The sequence below is a fragment of the Pezoporus flaviventris genome, unplaced genomic scaffold (assembly GCF_033815535.1).
Source record: "Pezoporus flaviventris isolate CSIRO_AGI_PZ_B2104156 unplaced genomic scaffold, CSIRO_AGI_Pfla_v1 ptg000007l, whole genome shotgun sequence".
Classification (NCBI taxonomy): Eukaryota; Metazoa; Chordata; class Aves; order Psittaciformes; family Psittacidae; genus Pezoporus; species Pezoporus flaviventris.
Genome location: NW_026892555.1, coordinates 34,663,277 through 34,691,092, shown reverse-complemented (window position 1 = coordinate 34,691,092; position 27,816 = coordinate 34,663,277). Strand labels below are relative to the sequence as shown.

Sequence of the window (27,816 nt, the reverse complement as noted above, 5' to 3'; positions counted from 1 at the left end):
CATGAGATCACTTTCCTTGAATAGGAACCAGAAAAACCTGAAAGAATTAGCTTTAGAAATCCTTTGTTAGGATATTCAAATCTCAATTACAGAAATATGAAGCTGAAAATAATTTGATAAACCAAAAGGTTTCTCTTTTCTTAGGGCTAGAAAAACAGTATTTTCTACTGCATCTAAAAGTTTGACTCTGTAATAAGAATAGCGCAAATCCATTCAGAGTTTCCAAGTCCAGTAGTGCCTTCATAGCAGCAAAAGGCTACAGTCAAAATAAAGATAGCACCAAAGAAATCAAAATGTTTTGAAAAAGGACATGCGTAAGGCACACACATTATACCCCCCAAAAATCACAACTTTAGATATTAATAGGTCAGAATTTAAGCACCAAAATTTCATAGATGAATGAACCATACTTGTAGAAATTATTATATATCATTGCTCTCGTTATATGCTATTTAACCACAGGATCAGGTATTACTTTCCCTTGGTCAATGTGCAGAACAAATATCCCTCACTGAATATTTAACATTAAGCATTTTTTTCTTATCATGCTTCACAATGTGGACTTCTGCTTTATTTATAATACTCAAAGTAAAGCCTATTATAAAAGCACATTACTTGGTGCCTGAGACTGTTCTGTGGTGCTTAGTGCAACATTTTCTGAACACTACACAAATATTACATTTAATTTTACAACCTTACTATGAGCTGATGATACTGACTTTATTCTCAGATCGGAGAAACTAAAGCACAGTGATTCAGTCTGATGCATCCACAAATCTGATAAGCTGCAAGACTAAATTTTTAAGCATATTTGATTATTAAATTGTCCATTATATCTTTCAAAACAAAGTGCCCACTGGCTTCCTTTCCAGCTACAAGTGCTCATATTTTCCAAACCAAAACTTGTAGATTTCATCTCAAATACCCAGGAGATGAGCAGAAATCATTAGTGGCCTATTTTGATAGCTGTGGTTTAAACGATTTGGCTAAACCAGAAATTCAGTTACAGGTCCCCAGGCAGCACTCATCTGCCTAAGCTGCAAGAACACTTTCATCATCAGTTTCACCCACTGATCCAATTCTTTCAGTAAGTGGTATAAGCAATCTTCACCACACAGCCTTGACTCATGGTTAGTAACGTACACTGAATGAAGATGATCCTGTGGAACATGTAATTAAACACTAATAATGGGTTCCACAGTTTACCAATACCTAAAAAAAACCCAGAACTCGATGACAGCAGCAGAGTGCTGAATAGCAATTTTGGCTTCTTCGCTTTTAGAGCATTTGCCTCCAGAAATCTACATCTATTTCCTAACAAGGTCTTTTCCAGACACTGTATTTTCAAATTACACTCGTTTCTCCACCCATTCCCACTTCCTCCCCCCAACTTCCTCCTCTCGCTCACTCACAGTTGAAGTCTTTTATTTGCAGTCCAGGCTCTTCCCTCTCCTCTGAACTCACGTCAACAGCTCAGGCCCCGTCACTAACACTTTCCTCTTGTGCCACCTACAAAGACTTTTTCTAACCCTGATCCCCATCCCTACCCTCTCTGGCCAGACAGTATCAACCCGTTCTCTCTAAGTTATCTTCTGCCTCTAGTCCCAGACCCTGTGCCTTGCACCATAACAGACAGTCACAGAAGCAGCATTCTTATTTCCAGACATCACCAACTTCATAAAACATACTGAAAATGGTTTTCAGAGAGAGCCCATACTCCCAATGCAGAATAAGTATGGTACACATTTTAGGAAGTTAAAAGCACTATCACTCAATAAGATGAACTATCACATACCTTTGCTTTTCTGTTTCAGCCTTTATTTCCTCTGTAAAATGAAACAAAGGCATAGTTATGGAAATGGTATCATAACCACAAATATAAAAATAAGTAACTAAAAATGACTGGGAAACAAAACTATTTAGGCAAACATTTGAAACCAGAATCAGTTTAAAACACAAAATACAGGTTTATAAGCAATTTTGTAAGAGCTTCTACTCTTCACTTGCACTGGTTACAAGCCATATCAAAATTTCTTTACAAACCTTAATATTCAAAACGTAATACTTAACTCAAATCCAGCCATGTCAGCTAAACACCACATCCCTAGAATGTTTTTGCCAAGACACTGGCAAGCTTATGTATGCAGAAATAATGAGGAAAATGCAAATATTATTAAAACTGTTCATCTACCCATAAAGGATATACTGCGTGTTAAATGCGGGTTACACAGAAACAATAAAGACTCCACCATTGCCAATTCTTACATGAAACCTTGATGATTAATTACCATTTTTGACTTTCAACAGAGATAGATACCAAGGTAATGACTAGAGTGAAGAAAAAAGAAGTCTGTAGCACCTCTATTTCCTAGTTTAATGCTGTTGACAATAAGTAATTTTTAATAATACATTTTAAAAGTAATTTTCAATTACTGAAACTAATTTTAGGAAATTTCAGGAGTACTTTTTGTCTGTATTTTCCAGTTATTTCACACACTTAAATCATAGGAGATTCCATAAAGACTAGGAATTTCAATGTTGTAGGAATACATTCTTGAAGTCAAACATACAAATGAAGTATGTTTAAAGAAATCTCAGAAAACGTATTCTATCATCAAGTCCTGCTCAAACATGCAAACACACCATTAACTAAAAGCAATGCTTCATTTTTTTTGAGCATAAGCTTTAAACTAGTGTCATGAATTAATCCAAGAAACAGCTAGTCCAGAAGTGGTTCAAACTGGTGTTATGCAGGACTACACAAAACATGAAAATAATTCAATATTTCACTATTCAGTATTTCTCAGTAAGTAACAATAACGACAAGTCTTGTAGTCAGTAATGTTTTGGGAAAGTATGCCCAAATCCTGTCAGATTATGGTCTTTGATCCATTTAGTTGCTAGAAGACAAATTCCTGACCACAAAGAAGGGGGAAAAAAGCCTCTCTTACTCCCTTCCAGCATCTTCTTACCTTTCATTATTTTACCTCTCAGCTTGGCATTCACACCCAGGAACTGCTCTCAAGTCTGTCCAACAAACATTACCAACCAGATAAACTGCCAAACGGCTTCCGAGTTCCAAATTCCCAACTAGAACAACAAAACTGAACAGATTTTTTCCCAATACCCAACTATTTTCAACACAGAATGAAAACACAGTAGATGGCAGAAAGTAAGGGAATCCTAATGCTCTGCTTAGATAGCAATACCATTAAAAACATCAATGAAATGTTTATAAATTTTGTTTGTAAAATGACACAAGATATTAGAGTAGCGTCATTAAAAAGGTGGTGGTGGGGCAGAACTAAACACGAAAAGTAGAAACCATGTCTTACAGAACTTGCATTAATTTGAGTGACAAACTCCTTTAAATCCTTTCTTTATATATATTTAGTTCTTAAAAAGGATTAATACATGAATTTAGAAACCACTTATACAATCTGAACTTAAGTCATGCTAAAAAACATTTGTACTGTTTTATACTTAAAATTATTCACGATTATAACCCATTTTATGGTATTTAAAATGAAGAAAGATAATTCAAGAAAAAGCAATGAATATTAACACAAATTTCATTTTATGATTTTATCGTCTTTTAATAACCTGAAACAAACACAACAGTTTTAACACTTTTACTTAGGATCACTTAGATACGGGAGTAAACTACTCAACTGACAACAAAGATTTGTGCATTTACAAGTTATTTTATACTTTGGCTAGGAAAGAAAACCACCATAACAATGATTTCAGACTATTGCTATAAGTAAAACAACAAGAATGCAAAGCTCCACTTCATGTCCAATTCTGGCTACACTTCTCAGACTGCACCATGCCACTGGAACACTAACCCCCTAAGGCTCACCACTCCCCCCCTAGGGAAGGTGCAAATTATAGTGGAACTTGTTCATTTTTCAGAAAGAGTTTTGAGTATTGAATTAATATGAAAATTGCTCAAGGAAGTACAAGTAAACCAGTTCTCAGCTCCCCACCCTCTCTATCTCCCCATGAACAGTATTTTTCCAGTAAAAGACAGCACATGTCCTAAGCACAAACACTCTTCCGGCACTACTTAAAGCAGATGTGACAGTAGGTGAGTGTTCAGACAACTCATGCTAGTCACCTTTATAGGTTCCAAAACAGTGGTTACACTGTATGCTTAAGCACATTTATTGAGCTGAAAACACTGCATGAACAAAGACAAGTCCCTGGCAAACAGACACACATAAAATAACATTCAGGAAAAGAAAGATCAAAACCAGCAGTTCCACTTCGTGCTAACTCTTTTTATTCCTGAACTAGAAGAATGTATCAAACACAGCCAGCTGTCATCCTGATGCTACTTCAGATTATCTCTGAATTTATTCTCTGCGTTGTAAACTGCAACAGTACCTGCAAAGATTACCAAAATAACGGGAAAAAAAAATAAAAAAAAAAAAAATCCGAATCAGAGCTGCTTAAAGCAGTGATGCTACTGATATTCTAACAAATTATGACTATTCTTTATTAAAATACTGTAACAGAGTCTTCAGAAAAGAGCACAATTCCTATCAGAAAACAAATTTCTGTAATTGAAAGAAGTATACTATGATTACAAGGAAAAAGCTTATGCAGGTGTCGATCTAATTAAATGTTACTACCATTTCAAGCAACACTGCATCAGCTTATTAATGCTAAATCACAGATTTTACAACCTTTGTTAAATAAGAAGACATATCCTTAGAGCGGCCAACATCAGTTATTTTAGAACACTAAAACATTTTAAATGGCAGATAAGCACATGATACAATACAACTGCTATGAATGAGGTAGACAGCAGACTTAAAAGTTTACTTTTAAGAGAAAATCTAATTTTCTTCACTGTCTGATTGCTCCCCCTGTTCTCCATGCTGGAACACAGCTTAATCACCATACAATTTCATGGTCGTGTAACAACCACATCCAGTAGGAAGCATACAAAAAATTCAAGCAGCGTTACCAGCAGAAAAACAGATTATAATAAAGGTAACCAACAATTCTCACAGCAGATAAATAATCTGTTAAAGACAGACAAACCAGAACACTGACCGATATATTTTTTCATATGTGAAAAAGTAATCCCTGCAAAACTAAAGAGTATCTGGAAAAGGGAGATGAAGCCAGGCTTAAAAACACAGGCTGCTTGTTTGCTCTCCCTCTCCCTCTGAAACACACAACCAAAACCCCAAAGGAGAGGATCCCAGAGCTGGAAAAGCATCATCTCACCATCTCTATTCGTCCTGGGAAGGGGGAGTAAGAGGATGCAAGATGCTGGAACAGGAGAAGATGTCTGTATAAAACTAAAGCTCACAGTCTCTCTCTATTATTTGCCATGTCTATGTATTATCTGTCATTACTATGCCAAATACCTCAGATTATTCTATGGCACTGAAAGGATGCGTCCTAAAATGGAACTAACTGGGGTATGTTTAGTACTCTTGAATAAAATTCACACACAGCTCCAGCAGAAGACGTCTTCATAGAGTTCTATCACAGAATTAGTGGAAACACATGGCTTTTGCACACAGAAGATAGAGCTGATCAAGGAGATGCACTATTTTGCAGTTTTACAATGGTACACATCAACTGTTTCACAGAGCGGGCAAAATAAGTCATGTACATTAGTTTCAACATAGTTTTCCATTTCATCTACACTTGCACAGACCATCATAATTTCAAAGAAATTTCTGAAAATATGTATGATCACCAGTAAACAGGTGTCCTGCTTTTGGTTGTGACAGTTAACTTCTTTATGGTAGCTTGTATAGTGCTGCATTTTAGCTTTGAGCCAAAACCAGTGCTGATCACATACAGATGCTTTAGTTACTGCTGAGTAGTGCTTACACATAGCCAAGGCCTTTTCTGCTCCTCACAGCACTGCACCAGAGAGTAGGCTTGGGATGCACAAGGAGTTGGGAGGGGACACAGCTGGGACAGCTGATGACCCCAACCGACCACAGGGATATTCTAGACCATGTGGTGTCACACTCAGCAATAAAAACTTGTGGGGGAGAGTCTGCCTGCCATTGCCTGGGGACTGCTTGGGCATCAGTCACCCAGCTGTAAGCTATTACTGCGTTTTTGCAGCACTCATGCTTATGGGTTTTATTTTTCTTTGCTGTGTCATGCCCCCTGCTGCCCCCTTCTCCCCCCCCCCCCCCCCCCCGCCCCCCTTTCCTTTTTCCTTACTAACCTTTCTTTACCTGAACCCAAACTTTTTGTACTTTCACCCTCCAGTTCTCTCCTACGTACCAGCTGTGAGCAGCTGCATGGGGCTTAGGTGCTGGCTGGAGGTATGGAGTTAAACCACCACAACAGGTTTCAATACCGTCATTCTCACCTCTCCAACTTTAATTCACTGCTTCAGCATGTCCTTTGAACATTTTTTCTTACCCCCTTCAGAGTCCTTACAGTTTCTAGTATGAAAAAAACAAACTAGTTTCCAGTTTTCTTACTGTCCCATCTTACAAGCAGCTAATCACATTTGTAACTATAAAATTAACAAATCTGTCTGTAATGGCAGTGATTAACACCTAATAAGCAAGGTCAAAATGAGCCAAGCAGATGCTGGGGGCAATACTGCCTTAACTGGCCTATAATGCTGATTAAACTCCAATTTATAACCAATTCACAGTTTAACCCCACTAATCTGATTCTAAGGATGATTTAACCTTAACTACACTGAAGGGTATCTCTAAGTCCCATTTGAAATTTTTTTACGACTGGCTTATTCCCTTGGTTCCTAAGCCAATATTCCCCTACATCTGAAACAGACCCTCTTCTCCAGGAGAGTATTATCTTTAGGTAATACTTCCTTCTGCTTACCTACAGTTACACTTTGGCAGAAGTCAAGGATAACTTTCTCATTAAGGGGGTAATTAAATGGCTACCTTCAGGAATGGTTCACAGAGCTAAATTCTATGGTATCAGCTCAGCATCAAGCTGTGCAATAGATTACAAGGAAAAGAGTTCTTCTGGAACTTGCCTTGGGAAAAGGGCAAAATATTTACCCTAAAATGGAAAAATAATTCAGAGGTTCATCACAAAGTATGGTGCTAGGAAAACCCTACACATTTAAAAGCATTTAATACATATCTCACATTGTATTTTTTTTCATTCTTGTATCAGGATTGTAGTAAAAAACAAGAGCGTATTACATTCCCAAATACATTCCCAATGTATTCCAAGCACTGCCTGCCAAAAAAGCACATGCATAACTCCCAAGCTGTCCAAGGTTCTGCACATCTAAAGACTAATAGTATAAACATCAGAATTAAAGTTTATTTACCTAACTGAAAGTAAATCTATTGGAACAGAAAACACACTGAATTTTCACTGGGGGTAAAAAAAAAAACAAAACCACCAAAAACTAATAATAAAAATTACATCCAAAATGTAACGCCTGTTCCTCTGCTCACTGGGAGAGAGGCAGAAGCAGCTACTCTTTCACTTGGCACTGCAAAACAATTTGTATTTTCCAGCTCTTCTTAACACCAAAATGAATGCAGATGACTAAAAATCACAATGGTATTACAACTTTAAAAAATAAAAAAGGAGGGTATTAAGTATATCATTAACTCAAGAGAGTAAGCAGCAGCATTTTAAAGAACTGTAACCATCCTGGTCAGAACCAGCCAAAGCAGGACAGGCTGCAATACTCCAGGGAAACAAGTGTTTGGAGCTCACATTATTTATACCATAGAAGACTACTGTGAGAAGGAAGTAATTTGAATTCAATTATTTCAAGTCAAAGCAGGTGGATGAGATCCGAGGAACACACACTGAAGAGAAATTTAAACTGTATCTATATTAAATAAAGTGAAATCAGGTTAGAACACTAAAGGCTTTCCTTGAATTGACTTGGCTGGCTTCTTTCCATCCAAGCATTCTAGCGACTGGCTCCAATATCATACAAAAAAAAATAATTTGGGAATAAAATAACACCAAAATGTTTATCATCTACAATACTGAAGCTATCCTCCCCCAAGGCAAAGTATACGAACCTAGCAGTCCAAAGGTACTTGTCAATTTAAACCTGTAAGATAAAGTTAGCAGTATTTTAAATGATATAAAACTAAAACCTCAGTATTTATTTTAAAAGAACTTTAAGTATATTCCCAACTATGTAATCAGATCATTATGTATATGGTGATAATTTAAAAAAAATTTACTGAGTTCGAACTCATAGTTGTAAAACCATATAAACATGATGGGAATAAACCCAAGTCCCCAAAACAATCTCTCCTTCAGAGAAGTAATATTCCAAACAGATCATACTAAGTCTCCAGCCAAAAGGTGTTATTAGTATATATTTCTAAATAGATATCCCAAACTTTTCTTTTCTTGGTATCTGATAGCTGTTAGCTCCAAGCTGTGTCAAAACCAAAAAAACTCTCTTGCCTATTCAACTAAAATAAGGAAGTACTAAAATCCGAGAGCCAGTAACAGACTTCAGAAAAAAAGCTAAAATAATTAGGTCTAAGGAATCTAAATACTCGAACTGGAGAAACATGCAGCCATCTTCAACTCAAGCTCCACTGCATTCAGACAATGATGATCCAGAGATTATCCTTGGGGCAACTTCTGCCCCAAGGGGCAACTTCTGCCAAGTTAATACGTCTAATAAAAAACAGCAAGTTTGTGGAAAAATAGATGCTGCAAATTCAGCACTTGCTTGTACCTAAATATTGTTCCTAACATCTAAACCCCTTATAGGTCTTCTGCAAAGCCGAGGATTTGCTAAGACACAAGTTGTGTCAAGCACAAAACACTGCATAGAAATTTTCTCCATCCTTCCAGCTGACCACTCTTCTCAATCTCACAGAGCCTCTAAACTCTGAACTACTCCAGTTTCAGTATGTTTTCCTGTGCTGAAAATGTATGAGGAAGAGTAACCACCAAACTCAAATTATGGTATTTTCCTCTCCCATTTTAACTGTAGCACTGTAACCAACTTTCAGTAACTTTTAATACCCCTATCTTCAACATTAACCTATATCAGTGTATGTAAATGGCAAACAGACATAAACCAAAACCTTTATCAGAAGTCTCAGTGGGATCTCAAATTACCATAGAATAATTAAACAGATTAGTGCAATGCTGTTTGTCATTCCCCTGAATTACCAAATCAGGCTGACTTGCCTGAAACTGGTAATAAGCGTATGTGAATTCATTAATAGGAAGCTACTACTGAAATTAGAATTACTTTAGGTGGCCTGCAGAAGAAACCACTATGAAAGCTGAAACTGTCCCTTAAATGGAATTCTCAAGATGCATATCACAGCACTGTGTCTTCTTGTAAATCCTTGTTGTGGTTTAAACCCAGCCAGACAGCTTGTTCACTCACTTCCCTCTGCTCTTGCCCTCCCCTTATTCCCGGAGGGCCAGAGAGGAGAACTGAAAAGAATGCCACTCCCACGGGCTAAGATAAGAACAGTTTAGTAACTAAGGTATAACACAGATCACTACTGCTACCATCAGTAATAATAATAATGATAAAGGAAATAAAAATGGAAGAGAATACATTACTTCACCACCAGTCGACCAATAACCCCCGCCCCCCCCCCCCCCCCCCAGCCCCGACCAAGCACTGACCGATACCTCCTCCAACCCTGCAGTCTCCCAGCCCTTCCGGGTAACTCCCCGGGCATGACGGGCTGTGGTATGGAATACCTCTTTGGTCAGTTTGGGTCAGGTGTCCTGTCTCTGCTTCCTCCCGGCTTCCCCTCCTCCTGGGCAGCGCATGAGGCTCACAAAGTCCTTGGCCAAACCAAAACATCAGGCCGAAAGTCAAAACACTGCACTGCACCAGCTACCAAGGAGAAAAATGACAGCTACTGCTAAACCCAGGACAATCCTACGAACAGCTCTCTCCATCATGCCTTCTAGGATGCACAGAGATCTCTCTTCCCTCAAATCTTCCTGAACACAGAGACATAAAAGATGGACCGAAAAAAAAAAAAAAAGAAAAAAAAAATCCTATTTGTGGGCAGCCAAGAAGAGGCCAATAGCAGCACTGGGCTTTCAGTTTTTGTTCTGTTTTAATCAAGGAAGCTGACCTAAAGAGAGATGGGATCGCAAGAAATACAGACCCGAGTGCAAGCATATACAGTAAAGCATGAAATTTACCAGTATACATTCTCTCCATTATAGGATACCAGGAGTGTTTCTTTACTCTCAAAATTTTTAAGCCCAGACTTTACCATAAAATCCTCACAGTTTATTTACACACCTGTTCATATGACTTCTATTATTTGCTGGGGTCAATGAACCTTTTATTCTACTCAGTTTCCTCTATCTGCAAGATTACAGTTCATGCAGCTATGATACATGGATGAAAAAGAGCAAGGCTCCATGCAGATTTAAGAAAGTCACTGCTGTGGTCTTTGTGCAACATTTACCTAATTGCAAATAATTCTTGTACAGACAACCAACCAACCTTAAGAGTATTTTTGAACACTCCCACTTGCTTTCCATCCCAATGTATTATGCTGCTGCAACTTCATGTTTACATGTACTGAAGGAGTAACAGAGGAAGAACAGATTAATTACACTATTTAAGAAGCAGGACTCCAAACAGCAGTTGTATTTTGAGTCTGACAAGTCTTGATGAAATTGTGTAGATCCTCCTTGTTGTGCTCTACAAAATTCTGAAACCCTTTAACCAACTGAAACACCAACTCATATCTCACTATCTTAGAAAAACAGAGTAGTAAGCTTTGACGCATGTACAGAATTATTTGTGTACATACACACAAAGTAGAAAAAAAAAACAACAAAAAACAAAAGCCACAAAGCAAACTTTGTTCAGATGAGGTGCTCCAACTTTAGAGGACACTAATCTTCTGAGGAGAATGGTAATGTAAGAAAAACATTGCATGTTGTTACTTCCTATACCATATTTTCTGGTATCTTACAGGTTTGCAACAAATCCTATTGGAGTATTTATTTTTATATCTGTGATTCAAAAGACAGTATGTCTGATAGTCCTTATTAGGCTTTTTATCTGTGAAGCAACCTTCTAATTTAATTTTCTTTTTAGATAGTCAAGCACGCAGAGCTACAGCCTCTCCCCACCCCTGCTCATGATGCAATATCATTTGGGAATATGCAACTCTGGAATAAATTAAAAAACTTGAACGCACAACCTGTCTCCACAGAGCCAGCCTTGTTACCTGCTCCTTCTGCTCATTAGGTATGACATTTTCAAACAGAGAATCCCTGGCAAATCTACTAAAAAGAAGAGCAGAGTGGCCTCATTCTGCTTAATCTTAATTCAGAATCATTCAATCCAATAGGATTTTATGACAAGATTTTCTGCAATAATCTACTTGCTAGACCAAGTTGATACTACTGTCAAGTTGCTTCACTGAGTACTTGGGAAAAAGAGGAGGCGTGACACACACATATAGGTCATATATTGTCAAAGATAACTGAATTGTAGTCATTATTAGTAGCATTTATATTCAAACGTGTCTGTAAAGCTCATTTTCTGCAGCAGTAAATCCTTCTACCTCCCATCAATATTAAATGAGTCTCCATCCTTTACTAAATCTACAGCAAAATTCCAGCATTATCCAAACCTTCACCCCTTTAAAGAAAATTTTATCCTCAAAGAATGGAAATAAACTTTTTGTTTACCTCTTTAAACACAGAGGTTAACCACAAGAGGTTAAGCCTCTTAAATGAGAATAGCCATTTACATTTATTTTAATCTAGCAGGGTTGTTCCAGCCTTTTTTGATACCTCATCCCACTATCCCCAAATATTAGTTTGACACTTAAGGGCTCATGGCACAAGTTGCTGAAAAGGTGTATTAACATACAAGCAATTTGGTTGCTCACCAAGTATACAGTCATCTAACCAGTTACAGGAAAGATCTTGCATAGAGCTACAGTTTTACAACATGCTTTAATCCAGTCCGAGGGCGACTACCAAAAAAGGTGGTTCATCCTATTCCACATCACTTTGTGCTTATTTGTACACCCTTATACAATCACTGCCAAGGCACAAAGTCTAAATAGCTTGATAATTTTAGTTTTCATTGGGTCAGTGAGCTATTTCAACTCAATGTACAGCTGCATGATCACGAGTTGCCACACCTCATGTATCACATGTTTCACGAAGGAAGAGCTGTAACAGAACAGCTCATTGCAGTGGATGCCCACAGCTGCAATGGACTAAATACACTGCAAAACCATATGAAGTTTACCCACTATGTTTCATCAGCATTAATTTTTTTTTTGTAATTAAGACAGTTTTGCAAGGACAGTAATGTTTATTTATTAGGTAAGAGGGGGGAAGCCTGCAGCTGTATATTCCTCTTCATATTCACAATGTGTATAGTGTTCTCTGACCCTTCTTTCTCACGTCCTATGTGAAAATTCTTTTGAGTTGTATAAATCCTGGCTCTAGAGGCTACAATCCCAGCATATAAACACAGCAACAGCTATCCAAATAGAGAAGCAGGTAGCACAAAACATTATAAACAGCACAAACTAAGTACAGTTGGATATTTTTATTAGGTTTTTTTTTTGCAATTTTTTGCTGCTTAAAAGCAGCACATATACCCTAGACAGACAGATAAGCCACCTACTGCTAGAACAAAGAAAGATTACTCAGGAAGAAAAATCTTAGAATGTAGTTCAATGTGTAAAATGGTACAAATGTTTTTGCTCCTTAACATCCCTTTCCTCCTGACTGCATCATCATTTCTCCATATTACACCACTATAACTGTCTGTGCATGCCTGCTATAAAAATCGCAGAGGGGCCTTCCAAGTTGACAAGTAATAAACACTGCATTAAGAAAGTAAATGTTCACATTTTTAACTTGTATTTTAAAAGATTTTTGTTACAAAATATGGATCAGTTCCTTAATTTGCTTTTACCATGTGGCCAAGGGTATGATGGGTAAGAAAACAAATGATTTAGCCAGTATTATTGCTACCGCTGGGGATATATGGGGTGTTAACTATAACAGACTGGGATCACAGGAAGAACACAAAGATAAATTCAATACAGAAACATCAGGATGTGTGTCAAGTGAGGCAATTTCTTTCTTTACTAAATATGAGTGGACAAATTACTGCAGAGATACAACCGAATCAAGACAGACCCCCTAGAAGAGTCTGATCAAAGGATATGCTACAATTATTCAGGTCAGAATAACTGTAATTTACAGAAAAAGCAATTTTAGCTACTGAGTGCAATGGTATACAGTATACAAAAAGGTTCTTACCAGCTGTCTCATAAAAATACCAACATGCTGGACTAAGAAAAGTACTCTGCAAGTCTTTCGAGATTAAAAAAAAAAAAAAAAGCAGCTTCTCTGCCTCAGTAATTGATTTTTCTAATATTCTTGCCAAGAAGCATATCTGCCATCTAAGTAGCCCATAGCAAAGTATAAGAAACTAGTTACCAATTTAAATTCCATAAAATAGGGATTACAATAAGCATAATTCTTTCTAGAAGCGACACTTCTCCATCATTACAAAGTGTGTGTGTGAAGTTCCTGAAGAACCTCTAACTCCATTAGAAAAGTTAGGAATCTACTCACTAACTTAAGTTTAAGGAAGGAGAGGAGAAGTAAGCCTTGGAGGACAACAGAATTTAATGGTTTGAAATAATATGCAACTCCTCTTGTTTCTCTAAAATAGCTTGTACAAGACAACGGGACTTCCCAGCACCACCACCTCTCGCTTACCTGATTCAACTGATGATATGCGTTAGTGTCTCAGTATATTCGAAGAGAAACTAGAGCGAAAAATCAGACAAATTCCCAACAGCATTCCTCTCATCGATTTTCTCAACTATTCACTAGTTTATTTGAATGAGCATTTGCTACACTCAGCAGAACCACAGCTTGTACTGTGTGTAAGAACAGGACTGCAGAGGCTCTGTGAGCATGGTGGGTTTATGCTTCCGCAAAGCCAGAAGGAAACCAGTAGCTCTGCTGTTTAAGATTGTGAAACATGTTTGCCTAGTTCTACAGATGATGAGTCAGCGATAACTTAATTTGCCACAGCAGATTGACATTTATCTGAAATTTAGAGATGTCGAAATGTTGCAGCCTCAGTTCTTCTGCTGCAACCTTTAAGAAATTAATTTGGATCTAGGTCTTTGTATTTTTCCCTTTGAGCACTGAATACAGTTATTTTGCATTCATAGTAGAAACCAGAAATTTGAGATTCAGTTTTAGATATATGTGCACTCATATATATAAACACAAACACATGCACACACAGGATCTCCATATATAATGCGATTTTTACTCCCTAGATCTAACCTGTAACTTGAAGAGGAAGTTCTAACTAAGCAGGAAACACCACAAGTATTTAACTAATAGTCTGAACCAGTACGTAGGTCATGACTGAAACTACAGTTGGAATACTAATACATTTCCAGCCTCTACCATTGTTTCAGACATCTTGATAAACTTCTTTTGAAAAGGTACTCCTATCCACTCAAACACAACATAGACTCTTTTATTTTGAAAAGTTAAAATTTAAACTCATAAGTACAGGCAAATAAAATAATTTATTATGTATGCTATTTCTGGCAATAGCGATCAGATATGAAAGAAGTGCAGCATCATTTCTTACACAGATGTGGCAATGCACATTGTACCATATCATGCCAAGTACCTTCCCCCTCTGTCCTTACCAGAGTAGTTTAGTTTCTCTCATTTTTAAGATCAGAAAATCCAGCACACCCCTCATACTGTGTTTGGAAAAGTGTGAGTTTCTGCCAAAACACAAAGATTACAGAAGCAGAAACAAATTCTGCAGACACAAAACTTCATTTGATATAGGGAAAGCATTTTCAATCAATCAATTTCCACCTCTCTGAAAAAGCATCTCTGAAATGAGATATATCCAGAACAAAATCCCATGATTTGTAATTCATCTGAAAGGACGTGAGCTTCTCTTTGAAGATCATCTTTAAATCTGACCTTTAAGTTCAAAGCAGGCAAACACGAGCAGCCCAACTTTAAAAAACCCAAAGACCTGATAGAAAGAAATTATCTCACTCCTCTGCAATATAATTGCTGGGTTCTTCCACCATATCCATCCCTGCAGGAGAGAAATTTCTGCACATTCACTTGCAGCCAAACAATGTGATAAATAAAGGCTTAACAGAAATACATCTCAAATATCTGAGTTAACATTTTTGCTTGCACTGACAACTAGAAAGGCATCGCGAATATTCAATGAAATATTCTAATGTCAAATGTCATGTTCAGGTTAGGATTCAGTCTGATGTATGTGATGTTTCAATCTGCATTGTTTCATGCATACTCTGTGTCTGACCATTTCTAAGTGCAAATTATCAATGTAATCAACAGCTGAGAAAGCGGTGCAGCAGACTGGGAGGTGTCAGAAGGTGTGCTTCAGGACTTGCCCAAGCATTCTTCTAAGCCAGCAGTGAGCTGATCAATATAATCAGCGGAATACAAGAGATTTGATAAATATGAAGGCCCCTAACCTTAGGTATCTTACTCTTTACCCACAGAAGACAGATAACATGAACTGAAGTCACAAATCCAATTTCTGGCTGTATTTACATAAATTATGACAGCAACTCAAACAAAGGAAAAGACTTCCCTTATGCACATGGGTTACTTATGAATCAAACTTTTAGGGCTAACCAAATATATATCGGAAAATCAAGCTGCAGCATATTTTGCAGCAGTTGAGCTCTCCTGTTATACAAGCATTCTGTCCTCCCTACTTCAGCTACAACACAGCTTTTTACACCTACATGCAAAGTTTAATTCCAGAATTAGTGTATCTTCAGTTCATGTGGTGTTCCCAAAACACCACATTTTCATCATCATTTCATGTCGTAACACAGGTATTTGCATGCAGCAGCTCTAGTCCATTTAGCTAAGAAAACAATTTTCTTTTTTCTTTGTAGTTAAAACATGCATTTTAATATATAAAATATTAAAAAAGAAGAAAATTTAGCATAAACATTTTTGAACTTTTACACTACCCAGTTCAAAAGCTGTTTCATCACAGACTGCAGACATACTGAAACTAAATGAGAACATATTTCAAACAAGAGGAAGGAAGGCAACTAATCACTCCTGACAGAAATGAATGCTTCATGAGATACATAAACAGGTGAGTGCCCAAAGAGGAAAACCAGAACATAGCACCCCTATCCCAGATTTTTAAATAAAGTCCATGTAAACTTTAAGAACTAGGGAACATACCCAGAAATCAAACCTCAAAACATCAGACTGCAGTGGACAAAGATAAATAGAAAGGCAAAATTTTCTTAAATCTGAGTGGCCAACAGCATAGGCTTAAGGAAATGCAGATCGTAAAAGCCAGGGCAAGAATACTGCAATAGTCCTCTTCCACCAGCATCTATCTAGCCATCTGTGGCTTATACTCTTCCTGCATAAAGACTGCTCCTGCAGGTTTGACAACCCTTGCTAAATTTTCATTTAATCACTTCTTAAGCCATTTAAACTTTTGAGATCAATGTAAGTAACAAGCTGCAGGAAAGAGTTGTTTTTTGGGGGTTTCTTTTTTTTTTTTTCCTCTACTTTAAATAAGGTGGTTTCTTTACAGGATCTCTGGATCTGCATTATGATAAATTACAATCAATTATTACCACTGCATATCTATGCCGCTTACAATCTTACAAGCTTCCTTTATGTTCATCCTCCTCATTTATTTCCCCTCCACGGAGCAAGCGCCATGTATTCTGCTTGATCTCATCTGGAAAGCATTCTGTATGTTCAGCCATCGTTGTTGACTTCCACTGCACCATTTCTAAGCCCACTGTTTCTTTGGGAGGCAACAGAGAGCAGATCTACACAAGGAAGCCTGATACCTTTACTGCATCAACTGCTGTAACAGCTTCATCTTTTTTCCTCTATTGTCTTCATACTTGTCTTTTTGATAAAAGAATTAGTATTTTGATGGACTCATTCACAGTAAATAAATTCTTCCTCCCAGACAGATAAGCCTTACTTAAAGCCTGTGTTTGTGCATGCACAATTTAGACCCATTTTCTCTTTCCACTCATTTGGATTAGTTTGCATTTATTAACACTTAACTGCTGCCATTTTATCAACAAACGTGTCAGTGTACCACAGCTTCTGGCTTTAACAGGTTGTTTTTACTCTTTTAAATGTTTTCTTCTGCTAACCTTTGTCACCTCACTCCAAAACACCATGAAACTCTAAAGAACTGAGATACCTCTCAATTGCGAAAAGCAGAACACATACTTCTTTTCAGCTCAGTACTTTCAGGAACCTTGGGTGAGCAACCTGGTTGATGTAAATGTTGTTAATGTAAATGATGTTAATGTAAAACTGGATTACCTTACACTTATTTACACACTCATCAACTCTGCCTTACAGATTTGTGATGGTAAGTTTCCCCTCTGCAAAGTCTGTGCCATTTCCTCCTCACTATGGCACACATCCATTCTGTCCTCTACCAGCTTTACTCTGTGCTACGGTTCAGACTTGCCATGCTGAAGTTCTCAACGCTTTTTCAATCCCTTATACACTTGGCACTTTGTAGACTAAAACTGCTCACATTTAGTACCTCTCATCCCTTTGTTAGCAATCCACGTAATATAAAAATTTCGTTCTCTATTAAACATTCTGTAATTTCAGATTAGAGGGCCTTCAAAAACTCCTAATCCCAATGAGTTAATAGGAACTCTGGATTAAACTCCAAATTGGCATTCTTTTTCCTGACTCACTCCTTGCAGTTCCAGTATAGGAAACTTCCTCTGTTTCCATATACAAACCAAATAATGTATTTTGGTCTCCTTCCATATCTTTGTATTCCCCAAATGCTTCTGCTTATAATTTACGAGCCATTCAGATATGGGTCTGTTTTCTCCTTCGCTATTTGTCCACACCAACTTCATCACAGGCTTTTGTGGACAGCTGGTATGCACTTCCTCTGTTAAGAAAACAGGTGACAAAGAATCACCATGTTAGCTCTGAGCACTTTGCTCCCTTCAAAGTGTCCTCAATCCTATATTACTCTTTAAAATAAAAATAATACATGCTTTAGTAAGTCTTTTTCACAACTACTATGAAACTGAATTTGAGCATATTGTTTGAGCATGTAACAATGAGAATGCTTATTATTACAAACCAGCTTCAGTTGCTACATCTTACGCTAGTTCCTGGGCAGTGCTTGAGAAGGACTCAAGAGCTGCTCAACACATCTTAATTAAATGTTACCTGTCAATGCAGCTGATTTATTTACCTAACATGACTAAGCTTTCTGTACAGTACAGCAAATTAAACATCCATGCCAATGTAATTAGTACTATGGACTAGAGTTTTTCAATAGACTCCTCATTCCTGGCCTGTTAAGACATCATCTTCGTTTTAAAACCGCTGGTATTTCAGCTGACCAGTTTTGAAGACTTCCGTCATGCATATATAAGCAAGCATATATTTGTTTTTGACACTGTTACCTACTGATGAAACTATTTCTTCAGATGTCTCTTATTTTCTATGTTCTACTTGCTCATATGATTGGCCAGTGACAACTACGACTGAAATAAATGTTTTACTAATGCTTTGTTTTTATTCTGGCAAAGACAGGCTACTGCTGCAGAACAAGACCATCATTATGTTTCTCCGTCTTGTGTCTGGACCATTTGGCAGCATGAACAAAAGCTACATGTCCACTTTTCACACAGCCCACCTTTTCGGCAACATTTTGTCACGTAACGCAATCCTTCAAACACTTACTTTTCCTTAAAATTTTTGGGGGGTTTTTTCTTTTCAGCAATGGCAATGCATCCTTATTCCACACTTTTTAGACTACAGAATATACAAACTACTGTGACATACAGTGAAGTCTCTCAAGTTTCACAGTATATTCAAGGTAAGAAAGGCTATTATTGCACACCTGTTGTCCCCTCCATGAACAGAAAGGTACAGTGTATTAAAATAGGTAATGTACATGGAGAACAGACTCCTGGAATAAAATAACTGCTGGCATATAATGATGATTATTCTATGCCAGGGACGTGAGTATATTTATCTGGATGTAGGTGTTTGACTGCTAGATTTTTTTTATTTTTTTTTTAATAAAGAAAATCCAGAGTTAAAACATCAAACTATGTATGCAGCAACCAGTCCCACACACTACAAAAGGGAACCTTCATGCTCTGATGATCAGCCTCATGACAGGGGCAAATCATTTCCCATAAAATTTTCAATGTCTCTGAGATGGTTTCATATACCTTTCTGTCAAGCAGTCAGTATTGTGAATTGTCAAAGACTTGATACAACTAGGACAATAAGCTCTTGTGCAATGTGAAGTTCTATGAACAGCTAGAATCAAATTAAAGGATTCCTTTGTAATATGGGAAAATCTGCATTTTACTTTTAACTTCCATCTTTGCTGTAGATATCTGACTGCAATGGTTTTTTGCCTTTTTGAAAAGGTGTAGTTTAAAAGATAATTTACAAGTTGGAAATTACTAAGCTTTATTTCAGACATAAATATAAGATCCTTATTAGCTCATGAGAAATGGCAAAAAGCCCCACTCAAACATGCTCCCATTAAGCAGCCTGCTTACCACAGTAACTTCAAAAGCAATCGGCAAGTAGGGATGAAAAATAAAGACGCAAAACACATGACACGGCAAGATTCTTACCCATTTCAAGAACTAAAACTTTAAAGGTCACATGTAAGTCTATACATGAATTATTCTACTGGTAACCTTCTAATTAAAAAGGCATTATGCCACCACCTTTTTGCCATAGCTCTGAATCATAAGAAAATCATCATGTTTTCCAGATACACTAAGATAGCCAGAAGACTACAATTTAATGATTTGTCTATAAAATTTATCAAGCTACATTTGACAGAGGAAAAAAGCCCTGCCTACCACAGTAGCACAGACTTCATTTTTTTTTTTTATGCCTATGCTACACCCCCAAAAGGCTACAAGCATATAAAACTTTTTAATTTTCAAACAAAAATTTGTATGTGTAATAGCTCAAACTTTAAATCAGAAGTCCTGATCTGAGATCTTCCAAACTAAGCTTTCAGCGGGATCACACTGTTCCTCATCAGTTACTGAAAGTCCCATTTTCATTAGATTCCGATATAGGAAGCAGCTCAGACCAGACGCTTGAATGAACACAAGATGTAAGAATGAATTACACTACTTAAAAAGTTCCAGTGTGACCAACTTCAGTATGATGTATTAGATTATTAATAAGACTTATTTTCCATTTCCTTTTATTTACATAGAAATAACAAATTTAAAGTTCAGTTGTCGGTTACGACAACTACTCATATGAGAACTACTCTTTCTTTTCTCAGATGCTGATCAGAAGGTTCCCACTTGGAAGACTACTTAAAATAAGTCACCACAACACAGTACTGTTAACTCCACCCATGGTGAACAGTGTTGTAACAAGTGCTCCTTATCACTGCTTACCAAAGCAATTTCTACCTCTGTGGAGGTAGAAATCTTTTACAAAAGTCAGAGTTATGAACCACTAGTGCATGTACTGCCACAGGTACAAGCTATGTAGTACTGCACCTGCCACTGGTACAGTGTATGTACATTTTACAGATACTGGCAATAAATAATAAAAGAATCTTTAACCCTGTCTGTAAAGGTCCTCAAAATTACAGTTTATTGTTCTTTAAAAAAAGAAATTAAAAATCTTCGTCTTAGAAAAATTTTACCTGAATTAAATTTAAATTAAAAATTTATCTGGAAATAAAAGGACTGAATTTCTAGATATGCCTTTCATGCAGAGTAGCACAAGGCTGCAGCACCAGTGTTCAGAAAACAAGAAATGGTTGCGGAAACAGGGGCCGCCTCTGAAAACGGAGGACAGAGAGCCAGCACATGGGAAGGATGTTATCCCCAGCGAACTTTTCCTGTCTGTCTCCATTTCTCTGTTGAGAGAATTTCACCCTGACACAGCCCTCACTCTGGTACAGTCTCAGAGATCAGCTTTGGGCAGAGGGAAGGGAGAATTCCAGTTGTTGGGGTGTGTGTGTGTTATTTAAGTGAACGCCTACATAGAAGAATAAAACAAAATCATCCAAAGGGTAGACGTAAGAAATGTCTGGGTGCCATGTCACCTGCCTCAAGCTCATCACTGAAATGCCTGGAGAGAACGACAGACAGCAGCTTCTGCTTTTATGTGAAAAGGAGGCCATAAAGGAAAGAATGTCCAAGCGCTGCTTTTCCTTCAATGTAAAAGACAGTGTTAATAATTTGAATGAAGAATTTTATTTTGAGCTTTATAATACAATGTATTATCAGGGATAGAGATCAAACTTTACTCCTCCCCCTTTCTGCATCTAAGACAAACCTAAAGCTCTCCCAAACATCACTAGCCATCAGTCTGTTTCCCACAGCGTTTGATACAGTTTTATTCTCTAAAATTGTTTCTCTGTACAGCAAAGTTTCTAAGCATTCAAGATCTATTTATATGCGTAATTATGCACACATAATCACACAAAATAAAGTGTCATGTCTTAAATCACAAGTCGAAAGCATCTAAGTGTCTCATTTCACTGCAGGTGAAGAAAATTTTAATCATACTTCTCAGGCACTTAGGCAGCAGTTATACAGCTTTCAAACTTCCATGCAAATGCAGCTGTCCTATTCTAGCAATTTTACTTACAGCAATTATAAGCCCCTGTTTCCATTTCAGGATAATGAAAACAGAGGTTAGTTTATTCCTATCCACTTTCCCATACACTGCACAAGATCCAGTACAGCATTCTTGCAGATGTCACAGCCCATTAGCCAAATAAAGCAAGCCAAGTTAAGACTGCATTTTCCAGGCTTCCCGAGTTGCAGAAAAGAAACCCAGTGAATTTATACCAGCTGCTGCACACTCGGTCCATTCAGTAGTACCACCCAGACATTTATATACATTGAAATATCCTGCAAGGTTGTTTGCCAGGCATGCACAGGTATGATAGTTTTATACACAATAGAACCACACCTTTGCAAAAAATATCTTCATTTTAAAAGGCATTCCCATTAGTTTATGCTTATTACCTGCATTAGAAGCACAGTTTTGTGCAAGTACATCTCTGTTAATTTGTAGCATAGTTTTAAAATTATAATATGATGGGAAGCTACCAAAGAAATCAAACCACTGCCACACTACTTATATTTAGTTTATATATATGAAACTTTGTAAGTATACCCCATACTATTTAACTGGGCAGCTGAGTCTCGTAGCATAAGTTACTATTTAATATTTTTATCTCAATTTGAAAGTCCAGGAATATCCTGTCCCCAGTTTCTCTCAAACTGCAAAGATGCACACTGCAGTGCTGAAGCACATTGGTCATTCAAATGTTCCTGACAACTGCAATGTAAACTGATGCTCAAGAGTCCCACACTTACGTCAAGTAAAACCACCAAGTGTTAAAACACCCCTCTATCCAGAATTGACAAAAATACCTTGACATTAAATATTTGCAAACCTAATTATACTTTTATTTCTAAATGGGAAGAAGTATAACATTACAAAACCTGTTATTATTAGAACAGCAAGTGCTAAAGAGAGTGAGTGCAGAATTTGTATTATTAATGGATCATCTTTTTTAAACCTATCTTCATATGCATTTAAGGGCAGACAGAAAAGAAGGCTTGAATAAACCCATTTATCTCAAGAGTAGCTATTTTCAATTATCTTAAAAATATCTTTTTTTTTTCTGATAGAAGAAATACATGAAATGAAAAAAGATTGAAGAGCACTGGACAGCAGATATTACCCACTTGAACAAAACCAAGTATAAAATAGCATAACATCAATAACTGTGTAATGTTGTACCACATTAGCGCACATGATACACAGAGTAGCAGAAATGCTGGGGGTAGGGAGAGGCAATTATACGCTACATGTCTTAAAAAACGACTCTTGCTTTTGGCAAAATTTACTTAAGCTGTTAAGAGTGTATATACAATTCTGTAAAGCTGGGACAAAAGACAAAGAAACGCACCCAAACATGACAAAACAGCTAGGCAGATAATACAATTAGAATGAAACCTGTTTAGCAGAACAATTAAATGATACTAGAACAGAGCTAGAACAGCACACCTGCAAAAAACAGAATATGAGCCAGTGAAAGAGGCAGCCAAGTGAGTTTATCAAAGTAGAGAGGGACTATGGTCTACTACAGTGGTCAAGTGTAAACCTTTGCTTTACATGGTTGGGTTTGTCTTTTTATTTTAAAATCTACACAAGATGCTACTGAAAAATTGTTCTTTGTTCAAGCCCAAATATATCATGGGAGGAAAAAAAAAAAATCAAAACTGAGCAGAAAGATATTTTGTGAATCTAATCAAACGTTGCAACCAAATACATTACTGCTTTGAGATCCTTCACTAGCATGAGTACATTCCATCACAGCTTAGAGAAGAGCTACAAGTAGCCCCTTTAGAGAACAAACACCATCAGAATGCAGCTATGATCACTCAGTTCAGGAAGTTTTGGCGATTTATCTTTCCTGGAGAGGTGAAAAAAAAAAAAAAATCAGTAAGCAGGTGACTAAGGCGGAGAAAGTGGAATTACCTCTCAAGTTGAAAGCTCTAGTTGTCATTTTTGGGTTTCACACTCACAAACAGCACTTCCACAGTACACTAAACACACAGGCTTTGGTATCAACAAACATCGTTGAACTTAAAATTCCCATAAAACCAAGTATGACTTTCTTCTTAAAGAAAAAATTTCCAACAGAATAATCTTTGCAGTTTAAGAGGAAGCATCCAGTGTGACTGCCTTTTACAAACTCCTGAAAAGCACAGCCAGATGCAAGACATCTCTGAAATAATTGTTACCCGAATTAAAACATATTTTTTGAGAAGAAAGAGTGATACAAAGACTTGCAGAATCAGAGAATAAAACCAGCCCACTGTTTCCTACCTGTGTCTAAATAGAAGCAACACTTCATCTTGATTCTTGCACTGTTTCTTTCATTCTCTAATTTGTATGGCTCTTTAAGCATGTCTAGCTGGTAATAAAATCCACACACTGCTGAAACCAGGTGCAATCGTTAAAAGTTGTACCAGGTAGTATAACCTCCACATTCCCTATCCAAGCTTCAAAGCTCCTGTCAACTAAAGCATCATATTAAGAGCTGTTTCCTCCAGACTTTAAGATCTTTTAAGAGCTCCTTGCTTCCCAGCTAAAGTCACATCATCAACTAATACATCCACATTGAAAACTAAAATGTAGAACTTTAAAGAAAACAATTAAACAAAATCAAACCCAGAACCTCCAAAAGAAATCCAAACAAAATCTCCAACCTAAAAGCTAAGACAATGGTTACAGCAGAAAGAAGCAAATGGACAGAAAAATAATAATAAGAAAGTAAATACTTATCAATTCAAATGGAATTTTATCAAGCCTTCTCCTACCAGTTTGGCAATTTTTACTTCTAATTGTGTAAATTAAGAACTGAAGAACACAGGAGTTACACAAAACTAAAATGTGGAGATAATGTCTTAAAATCCATCCCAGACACTTAAACTGGTGGAGGGCACTTTTCTGTTGTTATCTTTTTCAAATCCTTCCTGTTTGGCATTTTTATTCTCACATAACATATCAAGCTACTCCACTATCTTGCCTGGGATCAACATTACCCCAATACTCTAGTAATCACCTAGGTCATCCCACTCATCCTTGCAACAATGTTGGCAAAGCAGCTGATCTCCTTCAGTCCTTCAGAACTTTCTCAGTGTCCTAACATTATTAGAAATCAATAAGGGAATTCTGCCAGGTATTTCAAACTTTTGGGACTTGAGAGACCTATTTTTAGCAGCTCTTCTACTTTTGTACTCAAAATGGGAAGTATCCCTCAGAACATGTATTTGTATTTAACATTCCCCGGCACTCCATTAAGATTTCTAGAAAACACATAGGCTGTTTTTTGCCTTTTTTTTTTCTTTTTTTGGGGGGGGATGTTTGTTTTTGTTTGGGATTTTTTTCCTTAATTTTACATTCTAGTACTAGGTGGCTTTCCTATAAACAAAACATAATAGCTACCGTTTGTTCAATCTTTTTTGCACAATAATCTTTCTATAAAATTCCACAGAAGCATTTTATGTTTTCCCTGGTTGTTTGGAGACTTTTTGTATGTATGTGATATCTATTAAAGGTTTGGTTTGCCTAACAATAACCTATAGTTTCTTTTACTATTTATTCAAGGACATGAAAATAACTACCAGCTATACACTGAATACTTCTTGGTCTGCATCTACCTGACTAGCACAGCTAGATCACACACTCCTGGCTTTCAGACACACACAATAGAACTCTGCCTCCTCATAAAAATTTGCAAGCTTCTTACTCAGTTCTATTTCCCTGACACCTCCCTCCTTCCTCCAAATCTGAGGAGTTGTGTTTCCCAAAGTCACTTCAGCCTCTGAGGCTCCACTGACAGTAGCTGTCTTTCCCAGACAAAAATACTTTCTTCTGGCAAACCACCAATTTACACATCACATATGAAAGCTCTCTGACTTGCAAAAGACATGAAACTGCCTTCCCCCAGCCTATCAGAGTCACTGAGTGACTGCTGCAGAATTGAATGAGAGTCATGTACAAGTTTGCTGGTCTGGCTTCCCAGGCTCCTGGCAGCATTTGTTTACGTTAAAGTACTAACTAATCAGGACCTTAATAAAAGTATCAACACCAATGGAAAACCCAAACCTGGCAGGTAGGTGCCCCAGAAGAAGACAAGGCTTCCTCATCTAGTTCGAGAGTCCATGATTTCAGCTAGGAGCTTCACCAAGAACAAGGAAGAGAGACCAACTAGACCTCCACTGGCTGATGCTTTCCTCCATGAACACCCATGTGATAATCCTTCCTGACAGCTAAACAAGTCAGTGCATTTAACAACATATTACCTCAATGCCAATTTTTCTCTGAGGGACTCCAGAAAAGGTCTGGAATGGACATCTAACATCAACAGCTATGCTAAGGTTTTTTTCAACTGTAATCTAAGACAATGCACAACAATGGATGCTATTGTCATCCTGAAAATATGAAACAGCAATTAACTGGGGACACAAACCAACAGAATAGGGGAAAAGATGACAACTGCAGGGATAATATACTGGAAGAGGGTACAGAAAAAGATCCAACTCAAACAAAACCTCACAAAACAGTAAAAATACTTCATCGTAAGTAATACATGCAGCCTTCTCCACAAGGCAACAACTTTCATTTTATGCTTCAACATTCCAGTTAGTGCTCCAAAGTACACAGCAGAACAGAGGTATTTAAAAGCTGCCCTGTGTCACAAAGATGTGCTGAAGCCTTTCAAGATTAGATTTTAAAAGATACTGAAAATCAATGTTAAAACTATCAAAATATCAAAGGCTTTAACTAAGGACATATTTCAGGACAAAGTTGCACCTTTTTTTTTTTTTTTCCTTCCATGCCAAAAAGCAAATATTTGATACTCATTCTCTATTAACTCCATTGACATTTTTCTAACCCCTTTTCTTCTACGAAAGTGTTTTTACGTGTACCCTGCCAATCAACCCCTTTCTGAAGGCAGATAAAGAATGGTAATGCTGGCAAGCTTTTACAGCCAAGAACTGATTATATTTAAAACAATAAGAATTTCCACTATGCACTCCTGTTAAATTAGCCCCATAAATTCAACATAAATGGCACTTTACACCTCAAATGCAGAAGGCGATCTGGAAAGCAGTTTATGGGGCCAACGAAATATTACTGTTACCAAACAAGATTTAAATCTTTGCAAGAGTAGGTAAGGCCTTAACCACACAGAAACCCTGCTAGTTAAAACCCAAACTTAGCAAAGCAAGCAAGAGGAGGAAAGGGCAGAGGCACTTTTGTAGGGTTATATATATTTTTTTCTCAAATATACACCTTGGTTTGTACTAGCAAAGAAATCTCCATTTATCTTGCTTGCTTACTTCAAAGTAAGTGTTTCAGAAGAACAATTACAACCAGAAAATACACTCTCTATGGACAACTGTAACTTGTATATTGTGAAAATAAATGCCTATAGCACGTGCAGACAACAGTGCAACACCAATTCCTTTGTAGTCAACTCCAAAAATCCTGGAGGCTTTGGCTTCTAAAAAAGGATGACTAATTTTGATGAAAGATGGAAGGTTGCTTCCTGAAAACAGCATTATCAAAAATACGGACAGAACTTTAGCTCATCCAACACTTGCCCAGTAAAATTACTTCCAGAGGAGTAACAAGGCAATGGTCTTCAAAATGCATTTTTAACTGTTTGTGCTAGCCTTAGGTTTTTTTTCAATGCACCCAGCATTTGCAACATGTACATGCATTTCTGCATTAACTATTAACCTAACTTACCCTGGTAATAGAGCATTATTATCTACACATGCAAAGGACATGAGACCAGGAAGGGTAAAAAGAGAGACAGAAAAACCTAAGCAGGTGAGATTTCCCCAGGCCATTTACAAAACTGAGTAGGTATAGATGAATCTTCCCACCTCTGGATGAGTTCTACTCCAAACGTTACCCATTTTCAGTAAAAGTAAGATTCACTGCTTAATTATATCCTGCTGCTTCATCATCCTACACATGCATTTAATGGTAGCGCAAACTGAACTGAGCTATTACTTTCACATTGCATGAGACCTACATCACCCAGCAGGATCTTTATGTGACAGACTAAACAATCCAAGGAGCACTGAAGAACCTATTAAAAGTAAATTTCAACCCTCTCCAGACAGTACATCCAGAATTCCAAGCAGCACATGCATGCTTTTCTTCAAAGTACATACTAGATACCTATCTGTATCA

The 27,816-nt window shown here is 37.2% G+C and overlaps 1 protein-coding gene across 4 annotated transcripts in view; it reads right to left on the bottom strand.

Moving 5' to 3' along the window:
- Positions 1-27,816, bottom strand: part of ARFGEF1 (ADP ribosylation factor guanine nucleotide exchange factor 1) — a 92,942-nt gene that overhangs the window by 60,915 nt on the left and 4,211 nt on the right. For 3 of the 4 annotated variants that reach the window (XM_061448323.1, XM_061448324.1, XM_061448326.1), the window contains exon 2: positions 1,796-1,826. The exons of the other annotated variant lie outside the window; for it this stretch is intronic. In XM_061448323.1, the coding sequence (XP_061304307.1) occupies positions 1,796-1,826 (31 nt within the window). The remainder of the gene's footprint in view (positions 1-1,795; positions 1,827-27,816) is intronic. 4 annotated transcript variants of the gene reach the window in all.